At 40.3% G+C, this 21,761-nt stretch overlaps 1 protein-coding gene across 6 annotated transcripts in view; it reads right to left on the reverse strand.

Moving 5' to 3' along the window:
- The window catches only part of TEC (tec protein tyrosine kinase), a 162,090-nt gene that overhangs the window by 14,411 nt on the left and 125,918 nt on the right, over positions 1 to 21,761 (reverse strand). For 5 of the 6 annotated variants that reach the window (XM_082638520.1, XM_082638516.1, XM_082638517.1 and 2 more), the window contains 9 exons: positions 20,934 to 20,980; positions 19,572 to 19,747; positions 15,583 to 15,648; positions 10,708 to 10,762; positions 7,482 to 7,561; positions 6,196 to 6,329; positions 2,388 to 2,462; positions 1,462 to 1,633; positions 1,124 to 1,340 (listed from right to left, as the gene is read on the reverse strand). In XM_082638520.1, coding sequence (XP_082494646.1) covers positions 1,124 to 1,340; positions 1,462 to 1,633; positions 2,388 to 2,462; positions 6,196 to 6,329; positions 7,482 to 7,561; positions 10,708 to 10,762; positions 15,583 to 15,648; positions 19,572 to 19,747; positions 20,934 to 20,980 — 1,022 coding nt within the window. The remainder of the gene's footprint in view (positions 1 to 1,123; positions 1,341 to 1,461; positions 1,634 to 2,387; positions 2,463 to 6,195; positions 6,330 to 7,481; positions 7,562 to 10,707; positions 10,763 to 15,582; positions 15,649 to 19,571; positions 19,748 to 20,933; positions 20,981 to 21,761) is intronic. The other variant, XM_082638518.1, reaches the window with a different exon arrangement.

Here is a 21,761-nt window from a genome sequence, read left to right on the forward strand (position 1 = left end):
TAGCCAAGACATGGAAACCACCCAAGTGTCCATCAATGGGTGAATGAATAAAGACAATGTGGTGTGTATATATATACATAGACAGAATGGAACATTATTCAACCATAAAAAAAGAAGGAAATCTCATCAGTTGCAACAACATGGATGAACCTGGAGGACACTATGTTAAGCGAAACAGGCCAGACAGAGAAAGACAAATACTAAATGCTATCACTTATATATGGAATCTAAGGGGGAAAAAAATGGAACTCACAGAAAGGAAGACTATACTGGTGATTGTCAGGGGTTGGGGGGTTAGGGGAAATGGAGATGTTGGTCAAAGGGTACAAACTTTCAGTTACAAGGTAACTTTTGAGGATCTAAGATATAGCATGATGACTATAGTTAATAATAGAGTATTGTATACTTTAACAGGGACTAATGGTTCTACCAACATACTGAAAACAGACACATTTGGAAAGAATAGGCAGAGAAGAAAAAGAGAAAGAAAAAGAGTGGAGAAGAGAGGGAGACAGTAAGAGAGAGGAAAAATTAAGAAGTGTCTCCAGCACAATAATTTAGAACCAGTAATAGATTACTTTTTCTGGTATTTTCTGGAGTTAACGTCGACTCCATCTCTTTCCAGTGAAGAAAATTAATGAAAGGATTTCTGTTATAATTTCAGCTTTTAGTGTGTGAGATGGAAAACAGCTTAGGACTTAGTCAAAGGATGAGTCAACCCTTAACTTCCCATTTATCACCATATGCATGTCATTTCACTTCTCTGATGCTAATTTTCTTATCTATAAAACAATGGTGGTCAAAAAATCTGTTATGATTAGCTATATCATGGGATTCTTATGAAGACCAAATGTAATGCATGGTAACTAACCTGGAAATATTACCTATGTAATTATGTATGATTTAATAAGCAGGTACCTATGTAATTATATACTACATGTATTAGATTTAATAAAGATCTTTCTGTTAAAACTATGGGGGAAGTTAAATTTACCACATTTAAAAGTAATGGTGATATATTGTTGAGAACAAAACTTGGGTATGAACACGTCATTGTTCATTTGTTGACCCAGATTACAAAGGAATTTGGCTGGTGATGGGAAGGCAGGTGGTTTGCGATTACCAGGTCTCTGTGGATGAAGCTGTTTCTCTCCAGGTACTCCATCCCTTCACACACATCTTGACACATGCTCAGCAGCACATCTCTACTAAAATGGCCTTGTCTCTGTCGGAGGAAATTCAGAAGGCATCCCCTTTCCATGAACTCGGTAACGATGTAAATGGGTTTCTGCTGGGTGCATACACCATAAAGCTGTACTAACTTCGGGTGTGTCAGTTTCCTGAGAGGGAAGTCATGCATACACAGAGTTACTGCAGGGAAAGAAACCACCAGGGATGTTAGCTGGCAAGGGGCCACTTTTTAATACAAAAAGGGGAACCAGAAAAAATGTAGAAACTTACATCATTACTTTAGCTTCTTCTATAAAATCTTCCTCACACATGGCACCTTCCCTAATAGCTTTGATGGCTACTTTGTACTGAGCTCGCCACTTGCCAAGCCTTACTACTCCAAAGAGTCCACTCCCCAACTCCCTCATAAAGGTCAGCTCTGAAGGGTTAATCTCCCATTTTTCTGTGAGACAGAGGGGGAAAGTGATAAAATTAAATCAGGAGAATACAGTAGGAATCAGTGAGAAACAAACAAACTATAACCAAGGTCAATCTAAAACTTACAAGGTAATACAATTACCAACACAGAGCCGACTTGCAACCTGCCCATAAGCGACAGAAGGTGGCTTTCCTCCCTCTGGGGAGGATGGACCCCTTCTCAGCTGTCACGATAAAAGCAAAGTGAACTGAAGAAGGCAAGAAGATGCTGCACAATAGGCTAATAATAATGGAGCTTGAAAGTTAAAGGTACTTTTTTCTTTTTTAAACAAATACTTCCTCCTTTACCATTCCTCCCCCTGAAGTTTTTTTTTTCTTTTTCAATTCCATCAGGTTGGAAAGAGTTTAACCTGTTTAAAAGGCTTTCACCAGTAGCACAAAGACAATCAAGTTGCATGTCTTCTCTATTACCTCCATCTTTACTTTCCTGTGAGTAGCCAACCAAGCCCAGTGAGAAGCAGGAAAGGCTTTGATTTATTTTAGAAGTAACATGGTAATGCTTATTTTTCACTGACGGACAGTTTTCTACCAAATAATGAATAATGATGAAAACAGAAAACCTAGGGTTACTACAGCTATAAGTGTAATCATCTAACATCTCACACGGTAAACTTATATAAAAACAGTTCTGCTATGTGGAATTCTACACATCTAAACTGGTCTTGTGAAAACGGGTTCTTTTCAAGACGAATTTGCCATGCAACTACAAAAGGAGTTACCGTAGCTGAATCCTGCAGTGGTTGGTGCATTCTTCCCCTTTGTGCTAACTGGGTACCGCAGCCTTGTGACAAGTCCTAGAAATCAAAAAGAGTATTACAGTTGAATTCACTCAATCATTCTGCATGGTAAAGCGCTAAACTAGAAACTCACTTACAAAATTCATTCATTTATTCACTTAGTGCTCATCTTCTTTGTGTATATATAGCCCTCTGCTATATGCTAGCAAAAAATAAAGGCAGGCAGGAAGGAAGATGATCCTACTGTTGTCAAAACCAAGTCTGTGTGCCTGATGCACAGTGAGGCCAAACAAACCAAAATGTCAGAGTCCGGAGCAGAAAAAGGTTGATTGCAGGGCCAAGCAAGGAGAACCGGGGGCTTATACTCAAAAGACCCAAACTCCCCAGTGTCCTTGCCTTCGACAAGGGTTTTTAAAGACATTGTTAGGGGAGAGGGTAGTAAGACAAGTGATCAGCTTGTGGACCTTATTCTGATTGGCCGACGGTAGGTAACAGGGTGATGTTTCAGGAATCTCAATCATCAACCTTCTGGTTCCAACCAGCCTGGGGTCTACCTGCTTGTGGTCAGCATGTAGTCACCATCCTCCACCTGGATGGGGGTCTTAGTTTCTGCAGAGCGACTCAAAGATATGCATCAGATTGTTATCTACATCCCTTCAGGAGGAACTAGGAGTCCTGTGACTCTAATCATTAACTGCTTGAGCCTGCTCTTTGGAGCTTGCGGAAGGCTTAGGAGACTAAAGTCTTTTTTTTTTTTTTTTCCAAACAAGAAACGGGAAACACAGAGGAGCTTTTGTACCCAGGAAGGCCCCCACAGGGTCCTGCTTGGTTTCACTACTCTCTGAGCCGATAATTTCATATTTTTAAAATATACGTTTTTATTCATTCAACATTTTTTTTTAAATACAGTGTTTATCAGGCACTATGCTAGCATGGTGTCTTGCAAACACTTTAAAGGATGTTAAAAGGTTTCCAACAATTATTATCAATTATTATTTCATGTTCTTTTCCAGTATGAGATTTGAATTATGAAATGGAATTACAGTAGTCTACTAAAATTAAAGTGATTCACCTGACATAACTCAGCATTTGTAATCTTAGCATAAAAATTGGGCTCTACAATATTAATGACTGGGAATAACACAACTCCTGGGAATCAGTGAGGTACCTTAAATCCTTTAACTTAAGTTGCTTACAGTACTAAATAAGAAATCCCAGGTATTTCTCCTATAAACACCTGTAGCACTATGTATTTCTTCTAATACAGCATATCTCATTGTAATTTAATATTGTTATGTACTTCTCTGTCTCCCCTACCAGATGGTAAGATCTGGGAGAGACAAGATCAATAGCCATCTAGTTCACCATAGTATCCCTACAGTCCGGCGTAGTTCCTGGCATGCAGTGGGCACTTAATACATGTTTCTGAAATGAGTGAATTGAGATAATGGTGAAGCATAAAAATTCACACAAGAACAAAAAGAAAGAAATAGGGGAATGTGAATGCAGAAAACGACTAGAATAAAAGATAAGAAAAAGTTCTTCAGGGGATAAATTGATATGAAATCAGTTCCTCAAATGTTAAACACAGAGTTATTATATGATCCAGCAAATCCATTCCTAGGTTAGTACCCAAAAGAAATGAAACATGTTTCATGCAGAAACTTGTACACAAATGTTCACAGCAGCATTACTCATAATGGCCAAAATGTGGAAACAGCCCAAATGTCCATCAACTGATGAATGATATAAAATGGATAAACAAAATCCACACAATGGGGCTTCCCTGGTGGCGCAGTGGTCGAGAGTCTGCCTGCCGATGTAGGGGACACGGGTTCGTGCCCCGGTCTGGGAAGATCCCACGTGCCGCGGAGCAGCTGGGCCCGTGAGCCATGGCCGCTGAGCCTGCGCGTCCGGAGCCTGTGCTCCGCAATGGGAGAGGCCACAACAGTGAGAAGCCCGCGTACAGAAAAAAAAAAAAAAAAAAAAAAAAAAAATCCACACAATGGATTATTATTCATCAATAAAAAGGAGTGGAGTGCTTATATAGGCTACGACATGGAGGAATGTCAAAAATATTATGCTCAAAGAAGCTAGTCAGGGCTTCCCTGGTGGCGCAGTGGTTGAGAGTCCACCTGCCGATGTAGGGGACGCGGGTTCGTGCCCCAGTCCAGGAAGATCCCACATGCCACGGAGCAACTAGGCCCATGAGCCATGGCTGCTGAGCCTGCACGTCCGGAGCCTGAGCTCCGCAATGGGAGAGGCCACAACAGTGAGAGGCCCACATACTGCAAAAAAAAAAAAAAAAAAAAAAAAGAAGCTAGTCAGAACAGACTGCATATGGTATGATTCCATTTACATGAAATGTCCAGAATAGGTAAATCTGTAGAGATAGAAAGTAGATTAGTGGGTGCCTAGGGCAGGACTGGTGGAAGGGGTTAAGGGGTGGCTGCTAATGAGTTCAAGATTTCTTCATGGGGGATGCTGAAAATGACCTCAGATTATGGTGACAGTTGGCACAACCCTGTAAATATACTAATTTACATACCACTGAGTTGTACACATCATGTGGGTGAACTTTATGGTGTGTAAATTATATCTCAATAACTGTTCCTATCACTATCTGAGAGATGTGAAGAGAGTCACATATAGCAACAGACTTGGCAAAGGCCTTCGATAAAATTTCAAAAGTTAATTTTCCATAAATTGGGCTGGACACTTGGCTAACCCCTGCTCAGTTACATCTTTGAAGTCAAAGGCTAGAAATCTTTCTATCTCATCCTCTGGAGCTTCCAAGGGCACAAATGTCGTTTCTGGTTTTGTTTTTGATGTTTGGTTTATTCCCACTCTGGTGGTTAAGTGTAGCAAAGATTTGGGAAGATGGAAGACGTGTCTGGGACACTCTTCTGCTAGTCTTTGGAAGCCTCTAAAACAGGCCTAAACCTAAGCTGCTTATCTGGCAGCTTCTGTGACAGCTGCGACATAGACATACATTGGATTTTAGTTCGGTACTGTTAAAGAAAAAAAAATATTCAATGACGCTTTTAAAGATGGTCCAGCAGGCTTTATTCAGGACCACTGTGATAGGTATAAGGACCACTGCAATGGGATTTTAAAGTGGGGGAGAGAGATGGGCCCGACTCTGAATACAGCCTGGACAAATGAGAACTCACAGCCACGGAGAAGGGTGGGGAATCAGTGGATGGAAAATTACTAAAAGAAACATCAATGCAGGGAGGGCTTAGAGTGGTTCTGGCCAAACTAATCGAACAAGATTCTTGCTGAAATAAGCCAGGGTACCCAGACATTACCCGGGGGGACGGTGGAAGGCGATGAACCCGACCAGTTACTGAGGGTGATTAGACATCAAATCTCAAGGGTAAGGGGTTCTGGTTAAAGTGACTTAGCAGGGTTATTGCCAAAACTGGATTTTATAAGAAAGTGTACAGATGGGCCCAGGAGATGGTCCAGGAGCCTGACTAAAGTTCGGTCAAGCAAAGAACCTCTGTCAGTACCAAGGATGTAAACCTTGTATTGTATGTGGCAGATGTGAACGTTTGCCACACACGATAAGGATAACTTGTGTTTTAAGGTCAAGACGGGGCTTCTTTAGAGTTATTATTTCTGATTTCTCTTTGTATATATCATTTCCTTAATATGCAGTAATTTTAAATCAATCACTTTCTACAATTAACTACAACATAAACTTGCTCAAGGAAGAATTCATCACAATGTCTAATCATTTTAATCACTACGTTATATTTGAAATAGGTTTTAACAGCTCACTTACCTGCTGCATTGTGCTTATGATATTCAATAATTTCAGGAATTGAACCAAAAGCATGTTTTTCTGCCAGATAATACTTCTTTGGAGATGTCGTTGTTTCCTTTATATGATAATGCCTGAAACCTGATGAACCTTCTCTGTAACAAAAATCAGAATGTGTTAGAACCAAGTTGGAATAATGTAACTTCACCCTTAAGATGTTTTCTATCAGGGTCCCTACATACGGCCCCCTCTATTTTCTACACAAATTTTATTTTTCCCCATGTTCTTCTTAGCTTCACCTTTCAACTTAACAAAAGGAAGTTATGAAGTGGTCACTGATACTTGGTCCCTTGCATGAGATCGTGAAAGAGAACATTTACCAAAACTCCATTTACCAACAATTAAAAGTCTTAAAATAGCTATTAGCTGGATACTGCTTTTTGTCCCTGCTGTTGGTGCTGCAAATGTCCAGAAGACCTCTAAAAGTTAATAAACTAGACGTACAAATCATGTACACATTCTATTTTAGGTTTCTTAGATCTTCCTGAGTCATCTCTTGCTGAAAATCCTTTCCAGAGAACACTTGCCGCTGTGAAGATAAAGCTCAAACTCCTTGACATGGACATGACATGTCTTCCACTTCTACCTCTCAGGCTCCTCTCTCCTCCCTTCCCCCTGCCCCTCCCCTTCTACAATCCAGCTATAATACACTGTTGTCAGCTCACCAAGTGCTCCCTCACTTCCAGGTCCAGGCAATTTCCTGTGTCAGAAACACATTTCCCTCTCTCCAACTTTTGCCTGCCTCACCCGTCAGGTCTCACGTTGGATGTCAGTAGACAACGTTAATGCCTAACTCAGATGTGTTGGGGCTATGTGCCACCAACCCCCACCCTGACACACAAACACACACACACACACATTGCCCTCCCTGCATAGCAGTCACTCACATATACCATCACTGCCTGTTTGCCTGTCTGAAAGAAGCCCTCACTAAGCTACTGGAGGGCTGGGTCTGTGTCTACCTGGCTCAGTGTGGTGTCCTTAGTACCTAGCACAGTGCAAAGTAATTATCTGTGGAATGTTGCTAAAGTTTCGGTAGTCATTCAGAACAAATATATATATGGAAAATGAGGAAAATTACTAGGTATGAATATAAAAATGGTATAGACTTTAGAAATCAAGTTCAGATTTTTTTAATGCTGAATTGTAGCTTATTTTTTGAAAATTAGGAACCCATATAAACTATATAAGAACTTCATATAAAAACTCTGAATTTAAGCAGAGAGAGAGAGAGAGAGATTACTTACCCTCCAAACTTTGTATAAAGGGAGACTGTGTACATGCCTGGTTGACTGGAATCTCTTACCATAAAACCACCTTCTTTATCCTAAAATCCAAGAAGAAATTATTTTCAGTCCAATAACAAATACCAATGCCACAGAGAAGATCCAAGAAGCCAATCTTATGATTTTATGATTATTATCCTCTGCCGAGAAAATCTGCTTTGGAGAAGCACAACTTACCAACAGGTAAGTCATCCATGTGACCGTCTCCCATCCATGTGACCTTCCACTTCACTTTACTGAACCGTGAGATTAGTTAAAGAAAGCTCACTCATAATTCCCCACAATCACAACTCTTCACACACACTAGTACAAGACATCTCAACAAGACAATCTCTCAGGGCCCTTCCAGAACTAACAGACAAAATTTTGCAATTCCTTTATGTCCTGGACATGTGGGGAAACAGTTACTGAAAAATGTATTTCTTAATGACTGGATTTCATTTCATACATTTTTCATATTTGCTATAAGCCTTGAATCCCAACTCAATATCATCTTCTATCCACACAGCATTTTTCCTGTAAATACCTCAGTGCTCTTTATAGGAAGATTTTTTAACAAATCCTTAATTCCCCTGGAAATTGATGTTAAATATCACTCTTTATGAAAGGAGAGACAGAGGCACAAGGAACTTAAGCCGAGAAAACCAAAAGGCAGCAACACGCTGAATGACCAAAAGCTAAATCCTCATCAGGTTCTTAGCCTAAGAGCAAGAAACAGAAGCGAGGAACCTCAAATAGCTCTCCACCAATAATGCCACAGTCAATCTCTAGCACTGAAATTGCTTTAAAATGAAAGTGTGTTTAACAGATTAAAATAAAATAAATTTTCTTCTTATTCCTAGGAAAGACAATGGAATGAAATAAAGGCCCACAAATAAATCTGGTAAGAACAATTAGGGACAATGATCATTAACAGTTAATTCATAATAAAACATGTTTATTGAACACTTATTCTGTTTTAATATGTTCTAATATGTGGATCTACTCAGTCCTCAAAACAGTCCTATGAGGTAGGTACTATTGTTATCTCCTTGCCTGTTTACTTTACAGGTAAGGAAATGGGGCACAGAAAAGTTGGACATTTGCCCCAACTCAAACAGCTAGTAAGTAGCAGAGCCAGGATTTGGACCCCAGGCCTTCTAGCTACCCACTTCCCTAGAGCTGCCTCTCATTGTGAGGTCACCAGGGAGGCGTGTAAGAATCCTGTAGAGGGGGAGGGGCAGGGAGAGGTGATGTGTCATCTGAATCAAGCAAAGTCACCTGCTATTGCTCTCGTAACATAAACTACAGAAAGAAGCGTCCAACTAAACCTCCACTGTGGATACTAAGCAGGAGATGAAATAAGAAAGCACAGGTTTAAAAGACTGGGAGCCAAAAGGGAACACTCTTGCACTGCTGGTGGGAATGTGAATTGGTACAGCCACTATGGAGAACAGTATGGAGGTTCCTTAAAAAACTACAAATAGAACTACCATATGACCCAGAAATCCCACTACTGGGCATATACCCTGAGAAAACCATAATTCAAAAAGAGTCATGTACCAAAATGTTCATCGCAGCTCTATTTACAATAGCCCGGAGCTGGAAACAACCTAAGTGTCCATCATCGGATGAATGGATAAAGAAGATGTGGCACATATATACAATGGAATATTACTCAGCCATAAAAAGAAACGAGGTTGAGCTATTTGTAGTGAGGTGGATGGACCTAGAGTCTGTCATACAGAGTGAAGTAAGTCATAAAGAGAAAGACAAATACCATATGCTGACACATATATATGGAATTTAAGAAAAAAAAATGTCATGAAGAACCTAGGGGTAAGACAGGAATAAGGATGCAGATCTACTAGAGAATGGACTTGAGGATATGGGGAGGGGGAAGGGTAAGCTGTGACAAAGTGAGAGAGTGGCATGGACATATATACAATACTAAGCGTAAGGTAGATAGCTAGTGGGAAGCAGCCGCATAGCACAGGGAGATCAGCTCAGTGCTTTGTGACCACCTGGAGTGGTGGGATGGGGAGGGTGGGAGGGAGGGAGACGCAAGAGGGAAGAGATATGGGAACATATGTATAACTGATTCACTTTGTTATAAAGCAGAAACTGACACACCATTGTAAAGCAATTATACTCCAATAAAGATGTAAAAAAAAGAACATATATATATGTATAACTGATTCACTTTGTTGTAAAGTGGAAACAAACACACCATTGTAGAGCAATTATACTCCAATAAAGATGTAAAAAAAAAAAGACTGGGAGCAATTACTAAATAGAATAATTAGATCATAAATGCAGAGAACTGCAGAGGTCATCTTCTAATCCAACCTCTCTGTCTTACAGATGCAAAAAACACTAGAAAAGTCACAGCTAGACTCAGGTTGTCTCCTCATTAAGTCCACTTAGTTTCCTCTATAGTAGATTTCATCCTTCCACTTTATTTCTTTGTAAAGTGTAAGAATTTTAGCACATTTCTAAAGGCAACTAAATATTGTGTTAAAACTTAATTTATAAAAGATAGCACATGACACTGATGTAAACTATTTTAAAACAAAGAACTTCAAGCAAAAAGGAAATACACATGTAAATACTAATATCAAGGTAGCAAATGATAAATCAGTAAGAAACAGTAAAGAAATGTTGCCCATGTATAGCTTTACCTATTGTTATGAGTTTAATTCTTTCCCCCTCAAAAAACATACTTTGGAGTTCTAACCCCTGGTACTTCAGAATGTGAGCTTCTGTGGACATTTACAGAGGGAATCAAGTGAAAATGAGGTCATGGTGGGGGGGGCTAATCCTATATGACTGGAGTCCTTATAAAAGGGAAATTTGGACACAGAGCCAGGCATGCATAGAGGGAAGAACCATGGGGAGAAAAGGAGAGGGGCTTGGGACAGATCCCTCCCTCACAGCCCCCAGAAGGAGCCACGCCCACTGACATCTGGACTGCAGGCTTCTAACCTCTAGGTCCATGAAACAACAAACTTGTGCTGTTTAAGCCACTCAGTCTGTGGTACTTTGAGCAGTCTTCACTTTTAAATGATTTCAAAAAATGAAAACTTGTACTTACGCCATAGTATTTTTTGGGCTTTAGAAACAGAGGTAGGTGGAATTACTAATCAAGGATTCGCTACAATTGATTTTGTGCTGAAACCAAACCCACAAGACAAGTACAAACACTTACTTCACTTCTAAGGAGTTGCTCTGCTTTGCTTCTATTCATATTTCTGCAATACCATCTGAACAGAAAAAGATATGTTTAAGGCCTCAGGTTTTTAAAATTGTTCTTTTTTCTTTTTAGGATTAGCAAGGTATTGATAATATTACTCATCAATAACAAACAAGAAATAAGAACAAGACCTCATTCATAATCTCAATAATATAGACAACCACTAGTAACATTTGGATACACATACATGCAGACTTTTTCTACCCATATTTTTATGAAGACACATATGTATGCCAACATTCTTATTTTCTGTATTAAAGTGAGGTCAAGCTACACTTGCTGTATCAGAACCTGAATTTTTCATATAACGGTATACGATACACATCTTTGCAAAGCAATGTAGTCCTGTGCATCACGGTCTGGATGCGCCATCATTTATTTAAGCTAGTCTTCATTATTTAACATAAAAATCATTTCCAATTTTTAACTATTATAATAATAGCAAGAATGAATTTTACCCCACTGACTCAAATACGCAGGAAACGTCACCACGTTATTGTCTTGGATTCCAATTAAATCTAATCCCAAGCCCCCATCCCACCAACAGGCAGTAGATTTCATCTCAAATCATCAGGAAGCCTCCCCCGCAAATTTCACGAAGGTCCCAAGTATTGAAAGAAACAGAGCAAAACAGAAGAGCAGGCCTCCTGGGTCTTCCAGACTTACTGGTTCCAGCACAGCCCCGACCCCTGGCAGTCCTCCAAAGGTCTACTGTAGGAATCCCACCAGGGCCAAGCAGTGGCACCTGCCCTCCCACCACTCTGTGCCAAGCCCCTGCATATCGGTGCCCCTGCTTAACCTTTGAGAAATCTTTCCTAAGGAAAGATGGATACTGCCATCTCCCACCTCATCCTCAGAGGTACTCCCCTCTCCCTACTTCCCCTAGCCAATGTTCTCCAGGGGATTATGAGCAAGTTGGCCAGAGAAGATGAACTCAGACTCTCAGCTTTAAACTTGGGTTTTTGTTTTGTTTGTGTGGTTTGTTCTAGATGGACTTTAGTGGGCAGAGAACCCTCCATCCAGTCCTATTTCCCAAGGATTCCAATGTTATGAAACCAGCTTGGCCCCTCTAAACCCATGAAGTTTCCACCACTGTCTCAGCCTTTTATAAAAGAAACGGCACCTGCTTTTGGCCCAGCAAACACCCCGAGACAAGCGAATACAAAGGCCTTCCCTGACTGAGGAAGGGAAAAATACAAAGAAAAAAATACAAGATCATTTTTGGTCTGGATTCTTTTATGTACTTGGAGTGGGCAAACACAAATTATAACCTCAACACAAGCCAAAAACTGTTATTTTATTTGGAGCCTGAAGTGATTAACCAGGCCTCAGAATTGTGGTATTAAGATCTCATTGTTGTGGACCCCACTTTAGGAACTGAGACCAAGTTCAACAAAATTGCAAATTTAAATTCTGATCAATTTCTGAATGCAACTGAGGAATAAAATAAATGAGGAGAACAGAATATATTCTGTCCCTAAAGCTTTCCCACTGATAGGAGAAATATTTGTCAGGATACCAAAAACAATCATAAAAGATACAAAAGGTAGTTGCAGCTCTCATTATGCATTATAAACCAGCAGGACCTGAAAGATTGAAAAAAAAATTCTCTTTATTAATCACAGGAGATCCAAGCCCACATCTTCACAGTGAGAGTAAGCGATGGAGGCTCAGGCTCACGTTCAGATGCAAGAAATCAGTAAAGCTAGACTGCGCCTCTCAAGAGAAATTCGATATAAGATACTCAGAGAAAGGAAAAGGTCCTTTCCTCACTTGGTATATTCAAGCTCCTGGGAAGGGATAAAAGAAATAAGGAAAGAAAAAAAAATCCACAGCACAAATCCTATTCTAAGTGGTTTGGTATTTGCAGTTTCCCCAGAAAGGATGTTTTCCTCCCTAGGATATAAACTCAGACCCTGAAGGGTATGTTGAAGGAAGGAAAGGAGGACGTAGTGATGAACAAATCAAAAGATGAATCATCGGGATTCCCTGGTGGCGCAGTGGTTGAGACCCCGCCTGCCAATGCAGGGGACCCGGTCTGGGAAGATCCCACATGCCGCAGAGCGGCTGGGCCCGTGAGCCATGGCCGGCCGCTGAGCCTGCGCGTCCAAGAGCCTGTGCTCCGCAACGGGAGAGGCCACAACAGTGAGAGGCCCGCATATCACAAAAAAAAAAAAAAAAAAAAAAAAAGATGAGTCATCTCGTGGTGAATATTTCCTAACGGTTCTTTGTGGCTTCTCTTCCTCTTCCATGATACCCATCACCAGGCAAGGAGGGAAAGACAAGAGTGGCTCTGCTGAATGCATCCTGTCGGGAAGAACAATGCACACGTGGTGAGCCGGAGTGAGCCGGAGAGCTGCCGCCCAGACGCCCCCACGTGCATCGCCCACGAGCCCGGCAGAGAAATGCCTGTTGGAGGTTAGTTAGCGTCCCCTGATGAAGGAACTATATACTTCTAGAAAGAATGCCCAGGATTTGTAAGTAACTTGTCATTCCATTCTTAGATATCAAAACCCTAATGGTAATGAGGGTTTCAGATTGGCTGGTCACTTCAAACACTCCAGAGGGACAGGACTTCATAGTGCTGTCTGAATAGACGGGAAAGCAGCTCTGGGGACAACCTTCTGGAAAGGATGGATCCTGGCCAAGCTTCTTGGAGAGGGTGGGTTGGGTAAATTAGAAAAAGGAGGCAACAGGTATAAACTAAGAAAAAACTGAAAACAACCAACCAACCAACTAACGAGCTATATAATGTTTGCCGGTTCTCACTTTGGCCCTTGCCTCCTGGATCACCCACGCAAAGTCTTGTCCTAGACTTTTCCTGTTCTAAGGGTCCTTGCATTCCTGTCACCTTCTTCCTTTAGCACGCTTCCATCAAGAACATCTTACTGACCACCACAACGAGTCCAGTTTCTTTCCTGCAGCACTTCCGAGGGTCCTGTCCTCCCCCAACCGGGACCTGGGTGTGGAGGTGGGAACTAGGGTACTGACGGCCCTGGGAGCTGCAGGCTGCCAGTCCTGAGCTGAGCCCAGTAGACAGTCATTGCCCGGACGCTCCTGCCCCCAAACAAACAGCAGAAGGGCTCTTGATTCAGCAGCTGGCAAAAGGCTTTTTAACCCTGGAGACATTTAAGACGTGTTACAGGATGGGCTTTAGCAAAATCCAACACAAATAGTGGAGTGGAAAGACAGCAGGAGTGACTGTCAGCACTGAGAACAGGTTTTTCCTTTCTCATCCAGTCAGGGCTGGCACCACGCCACGTGGAATCCCCAATCCCTGGGCAGCTGGCTGACGGGACTCCCACGGCAAGTTCACTCGGTCGTGCCGAGGTGGAGTCAGGCACCCAACAATTGCATGGCAATGAATCATAAACTTCCTAAAACCCTTACTTGTAATCCCATGAGTCATAAGGCGCGTTCTCCCATTTAGATAAGGATTATCTGGTTTCCAAGCACATCCCTCCTGAAATCACCAGTTACTTCTCGGTCAGATCCCTTTAAAATCAGGTCCAAGTTTTTACCTTTTAGCACCTTCCCTAATTCTAAGGATTTACTCTATTTTCCTAAAAGTTATTCAAGAACAAAACCACTATTTTAGTTACATGCTTTTTATACCCTCACCTACTCCTAAAACAACTTTGAGGGGTCACACCACCGAGTGCTAGGACTTTTGAATCTGTTAATCCTTTTCTAGACTTTTAAGGTACACTCACATTACAGGAAGTAACGTGGACAGAGGAAACAGCTTTGTGTTGGTGGTGGTGGTGGCGACAGTGTTGTTTTTAAAGAAGTGAATGAAGCATGAATACACCACCTCAGAATGACCACAAAAGGCTCATATATATTTGGCATATATGAGCCTCTCACTAAAACCTGGCCATGCACTGCTAGTGAGCATATAAACAGCAGCCCATTGTTTCTCTGAAAAGTAATCTGACAGCATGATTAGGAGTCTTAAGAAGTTCGTAACTAGCCTTTAGCTCAGTATGTAGATTTTTAGAGATCTAGTTTAAGACAATAAGCAGGAAGAGGTATCACAGTATTTTTACATAGTAAAGATGCCTAAACAACATAATGCCACACAAATAAGGAAATGATTCTATAAATTATTGCACATCCATGTGCCATATGTCTGGTTGTACCCCTTAAGGCCTCGCACAGTGCCTGATACACAATAAGGTCTCAGTAAACATTTGAAGAATTCACGACTGAATGAAATATAATGCAATTATTAAAATGTTTTCGAAGTACATTTAATGGCATGAGGAAATACTCACACTCATAATATACTATTAAGTGAATTAAACAGGGTATAAAACAGTATATACCGCATGATTCTAAAGATTGAAAGGAAATATATGAATGTTGACAGAGGTCAACTCTAGTTGATTTCTGAATAATTTCTCTTACTAACATTTTTCATATTTTCAAAGAATTTTAAAACAATAATCACATATTGTTATTATAGTTAGAAAAAAGAAACAATCAAATGTTTTTTTTTAAAGGCCACTCTGGGAAACTGTATTTTGATTTCTTGAATGAATGAGCAATGAGCTGTATTTCAAAGTCAGCTAAAGCTATGATTCGTTTAAAATCAATTCAATTATATTCACTTCTGTAATTCTATTCACACATAGTACCTTCAGGTAAAGTGTATTATAGAAACTAATTCTCACAACGTCTATTTACCATACTAGACAACTGAGTTAAGTTAGTACATCCTTCTAAAGATGATGAAAGATAACCATTAATCTCCAAAATGTCTTACATAATTAGGAAAATAAAAACATTTTCTAGTTCTCCATATTCACAAAATAACCTTTTACTTACTCATATTGATCTAAGTTGTTTGATTTCTTTCCTGTCACGTAGTTACTTGGGATATATCCTTCACTCCTAGAAATAAGAAAAATACTCTAGATAAACTGAAATTATTTTACTGAGAGAGTACTAAAAGAAAAATTACTGTCTTTCCGGAATAAAGTATAAAACTGCCTAAAGCTTATAAGAAAGACTAGCTGACCCCCAATAAGTAAATATGGCTATAGTATTTGATGCTTTACAAAGAACTTCCTCATTTGATCCTTACAAAAATTCTGAGGTAGGCAGGCATTATTGTACCCACTTTTTGGTGGGGAAACTAAGGTTTAGAAAGGTTGAGAGACTTTCTCAAGGTCTCAAAGCTAGCCAGCAACAGGGCCATAAGTTGAATTCTGAACTTGTGACTAGTTTCAGAGCCCTTGCTAATATTCCATGATGCTTCTTTTGAATTCACAATTTCTTGGGATGTTTTAAAGAAACCACTACTTCAGAAAAGTTGAAGTATTGGACAAAAACACCCATCACTCCAATACCTCAACAGTCTGTGTAGTGCATTGTTTCACAGAAGGTAATGCCTGACATCTACATCAGTATCATCAGGTCACTTGTTAAAAAGGCAAATTCCGGGACTTCCCTGGCGATCCAGTGGTTAAGGCTCCATGCTTCCAATGCACTGGGTGCGGGTTCGATCCCTGGTCAGGGAACTGAGATCCTGCAAGCCCCGTGCACAGCCGGAAAAAAAAAAAAAAAAAAAAAAAAAAAAGAAGCAAATTCCTGGGTCATACCCCAAGAGATTTGAACTGAGAAGGCCTATGTGGGCCTATGGAATCTTTGATTTTACCCCAGATGACTCCTATCTCCTATGCACATTACAGTTTAAGGAGCAATCATATCAGGTAAAATCTTGGTTAGAGCCAAGAATTTCAGCATAAAAGAGATACATGTATAAAATTTCTAAGTTGAGTAAAAACCTTGTAATCTTAAATTTGAATTTGAACTATTAGTAAGAACTCATAACACACACACACACACACACACACACAAACACACATACCAGTGCATATATGTAGCTCTGTTGCACTGAGAAAGGCCTAGAAGCAACAACAATCCAGCAGCAATTAGAATCCAAGCACCCCAACTGTTGTCTCTAAATATTGCTTCTTACTACAAGGAGCCAGAACTCCTTGGGGAAATGGCAAATTGCAGGTTTGGTCAGGAAAAATACATGATGAACTTGAGCTATTTTATTTTATTCAGAAAGCAGGGAAGCTGAGAAAGACTAAAAGCGTCCCAAATCAAAAATAGCTACCGGGCTTCCCTGATGGCACAGTGGTTGAGAGTCCGCCTGCCGATGCAGGGGACACGGGTTCGTGCTCCGGTCCGGAAAGATCCCACATGCCACGGAGTGGCTGGGCCCGTGAGCCATGGCCGCTGAGCCTGCGCGTCCGGAGCCTGTACTCCGCAACAGGAGAGGCCACAACGGTGAGAGGTCCAAGTTCCGAAAAAAAAAAAAAAATAGCTACCACTGACCCACGATGGGACAATTCAAGCAAAAAGAATAATGACTGCAATAGACTGAAACCAAATATATAAGCATCTATAATAACACAAAACATTATTGGTTACCATTGTTATCAACAGAGGAAGCTTGGTCATCAACTCATTATTCTGAAAAGTTGGTAAAAGATAAGAATCCAAAATGTATCTTGCCTTTCCTGCATGAACTAAATGAACTGGCTCATGAGGCAGTTCTTCTTTAGAGATTTAATAAATGCAGATGGAATGACAGAATTAGAAAAATCACCATTTTGCTATCCCTAATGAAATAATGGATCTAAGCAATAATCATCAATGGATGCCAAAATCATTAGGTGAAACATTGATAAAGAACTTTATGATAGAGGAATAATGTTGACACCTGAACCAATGAGTAATCCTGGCATCATCAGAAGTGGAACAACCAGATATACAGGACACAGATACATATTAAATGACACCATGTGGAAGCAAACAGCTTAATCTAGATTGTGGCTCATTTCATAGAGGAAATAACCTGGTTTTATCAATAAATCAAAAATGAGGGAAAAAAAAGGCTAGGGATTGTTACAGAATAAAAGAAAGACGTGAGACCTATCAGCCAAAATGCAATGTGTGGACCTTGTTTCAACCTTGATTAAACTGTAAAATACAGATTAGAGCTAATCAAGGGAAACCAGAATTACAGAGTCGGTACTATCCTTAGACCTGGACCAGAGGGCCCCTGCTCTGACCTCACACTTTCGAGAGGATGCTAAAGTCCATGATCCCTCAGCCCTCCTCTGGACCATCATCTGCATAACTAGGGCCCCAGAATTCTCTGCCCACTACCAAGCCCTAAGTGGGCCTTCCCAATGGGTTTCATCCTTTGAAAAGCAAATGATGCTGATTGTGTGCACCCACTCCAGCCCAGGCCCAAGGAGTGACCAAGTTGGGGGGTGGCTTTTGCAAACCATGTGGACAGAGTTTGGATGTACGGCTGGGAGATTCACATGGTACATGTGAGATGGAGCCCAGGGCAGAAGGGAAGAGAGAAGGGAGACACCCCAGGGAGCTGGCCCTCTGTGCACTATCACATTCGGGCATGGAACTCCAATCCAAACATTGCCTTCCTGGTCATTTTGAAGGTATGTTTGTCAAGCTGGAGGATAAGTTACATCTTATTTACCAGTTTGTTAGCTTGACTTATAATTTCTAAATATTTAAACATATGATATCTGGGCTTTTATTTGTACTCTTCTTCTAGTCCTGAAAATGTTACAGGAAAGCCTACAGATGATGTTTTTTAACTTGTTATTAAGTATGATAATGACACAGCAGTTGTTTAAAAAAATCTTTAGCAGTTAGACTTAGGGGTGAAATGACATGATGATTTGAACTTAGTTTTAAATACTCGAGAAAAAACAGTTGGGAAGATTTTAAAATCAAGACTGGCCAAACGTTGGTAATTTCTGAAGTCAAGTGACAAGAGGCTCCATTATACTATTATGTACTTTTTGGATATCTGAAAATGTCTATAATAAAAAATAAAAATCAATCTTCTACAGTGTTTGGCAAAAAAAAGCAGTGATGACCTTCTTGTAAACATAGATTAAAAGGTTTCCAAAAAGGTAATAATGCACAGCAAACCAGCACTCAGGAGATCTACCACTGCTGAGAAGTGAGCGGAAGACACGGACCCTGCCCAACCCAGAGGCTTCCACTGCTTCTCCAGAAGTGACCTGAGGAACAGAGAACTGGAACTGGGGATGGGATAGGAGGTGAGAAAGCAGACTTGGAGGGAGGACATGCTCTAACCAGGACAAAAAAGTCCTCCTCTTCCTATCCACAGGAACTCAGAATATAAACAGGATTATATTTCAGAGGTAAGCACAGGATACAGAGCTTTCTTAATGAAGCCTAAGACACATCCCCTATGTTTATCCACATTTACCCATTATTTACCAATAATAAGATTGAAAGGACTATTCTCTTTAAATCCTAAATTATTTTGTATAAATAATGTTTGTTTTTAAATTTCTTGAATGTATGTATTTTAGACATAGACGCATATGCACATACATATAGACGGAAAGACAGACAGACAGACAGACACACACACACATACACATTCTCTCTCTCCTAGACAAATCTAAGATTACTTTACCTTGGGGGTGGGGTGCGGGGGGAAGGGACCTAAAATGTAATTTCCCCCAAGATCAAACAATCCAATTAGACATATAATGGATGAGAAAGAGACCGGTGTAATGGATTCTAATTTCTGGAAAGGAGTGGTTGATTCATTTATATTTATTGAGTCACTACTAAGAATACACTGTGTTACTGCAAAGTAATAACATATATTTTCATTTATGGCCACTGAACTAGCCTCATTACATAACAGTTACAGGTTATCCTCTTCTCACTCAGTATTTCACTCCCAGCCACCCACTGTGTATCATCCACAGAGAGGGAATACCTACCCATATTTATCTCTTGCTTTCCACCAATGAACATCATTCTTTTCCAATATGATATACTCCTGGCCTCTCTCTAATCTGAGATCATGTGCTTCTGTCGCTTGGAAATCATACATGGCTACAACTATTTCTTCACTATTACCTTCTTCTTCAGGTGGAATTGGTGGGGGAGGCCTTCGCTAAGAAAAGGAGGTAACATATAAAAGTTTAGTCTTCTGTTTGAAACTGGGTGTGCAGTAAAACGCCAAGCAACGCGCACGTCCCCACAGTATAAAGTCTGCCTTAGATAATCTGGTGAACCCGCACCATGAGTTCGATGATATTGATGCTACTGGACCTCTCACGGGCTTCAGAATTTAGGACAAGAGCAAAAGCTGTCCTTAAACATCAAACGGCTTCTGCTCAGTGTCAGGACTAGCTTTCCAGGGAGAGGCAAGGGTAACAAGAGTAGAAACCAGGAGGACTAAAGGCAGACCCACCATTTAATGGCCTTCAGTGGGGAAAAGCAGAACTACTTCTGTCAGGTCTCCTCCCACTCAAAGGAATCTGCACTGCTCTGTGCCTGCCGTGTGCAAGGCACACTCTTAGTACCTAGCTAGCATACTGTTTCTCATTTTTTTTTAACTGAAGTATAGTTGATTTACAATGTGTTAGTTTCTCATGTACGGCCAAGTGATTCAGTATATATTCTTTTACATATTGTTTTTCATTATGCTGTATCATAGGATATTGAATATAGTTCCCTGTGCTATACAGTAGGACCTTGTTGTTTATCTATTTTATATATAGTAGTTTGTATCTGCTAATCCCAAACTCCTAATTTATCCCCCTCCCCCTCTGGTAACCATAAGTTCGGTTTCTACATCTGTGAGACTGTTTCTGTTTTGTAAATAAGTTCACCTGCATTCTCATTTATTCTTAATACTAATCCCATGAAGTAGAGTATATAACTTCCATTTTACAACTGAGGAAACAATGGCTGAAGTATCCCACCCAAAGTCACTCATATCAGATTCATGCTGGATCAGGCTCCTCCTGAGTCCAAAGTACCTACCTGTGTTTTCTACCACACTCCACTATTCACAGTCACTCCTTTGTCATAATACTGTGGTCTTAAGACTGAAATATTCCTTTAAAGTCCCACGCCTCTTGTATAATTCTCGAAGCCAAAATACAGGCAGAAGGTCAGATGATAATATCTGATACAATTAAATTGATATTATTTGACACCAAAAAAAAAAAAAATCAGGTGAGCCATAGTCTATCCATTTCCGATGTGATCCTTGCAGGGAGCAGCATCACAGGAATGAACATAAACATACTTAATAAACTGCAAATGTTTCCAAACGTTAAAGACCAGCTTACCTTCTTTGTTTCTGGTGCTGGTGCTCGAGGTAGTGCTTTTCTTATACCTGAAAATGACAACGACAAAAATAGGTCAAAATGCCATCTACCAATGATTGATAGTTTTAAGGAAAAGTAAAAATGAACCCATAACAAGAAGTCCACTCAGACTCTCTCACTCTGGTGCATTTTGCTTGTAATTCTGTTTTAGAACAGATTTTTAAAAATGCTATTAAAGCCGGTTTGTATTTCTGCCTTCTTGAACAGACTGTAAATGCCACAGGGATTGGGGCCATGTCTTGTTCACTGTAAACAAATGGGACTACATCAGAACCAAAAAGCTTCTGCTCAGCAAAGGAAACCGTCAACAAAATGAAAAGGCAACCAACAGAAGGGGAGAAAATATTTGCAACCCTCATGTCTGAGAAGGGGTTAACATCCAAAATATACAAGGAATTCATACAACTCAATAGTTAAAACAAATAATAATAATAACTCAATTAAAAGTGGACAAAGGACCTAAACAGACACTTTTTTTAAAGAAGACATACAAATGGCCAATAGGTACCTTAAAAGGTGCTCGACATAACTAATCATTAGGGAAATGCAAGTCAAACCACAATAAGATACCACCTTATACATATTAGGATAGCAATTATAAAAACCACACATGATAACAAATGCTGGTAAGGATGTAGAGAAAAGGGGACCCTTGTGCACTGCTGGTGGGAATGTAAATTGATGCAGCCACTATGGAAAATAATATAGAGGTTCCCCCCAAAATTACAAATACAACTACCATATGATCCAGCAATCCCCCTTCTGGGTATATACACAAAAGAAACAAAA

This window comes from Mesoplodon mirus (assembly GCF_964341445.2).
Source record: "Mesoplodon mirus genome assembly, chromosome: 2".
In the NCBI taxonomy this organism is placed as follows: Eukaryota; Metazoa; Chordata; class Mammalia; order Artiodactyla; family Ziphiidae; genus Mesoplodon; species Mesoplodon mirus.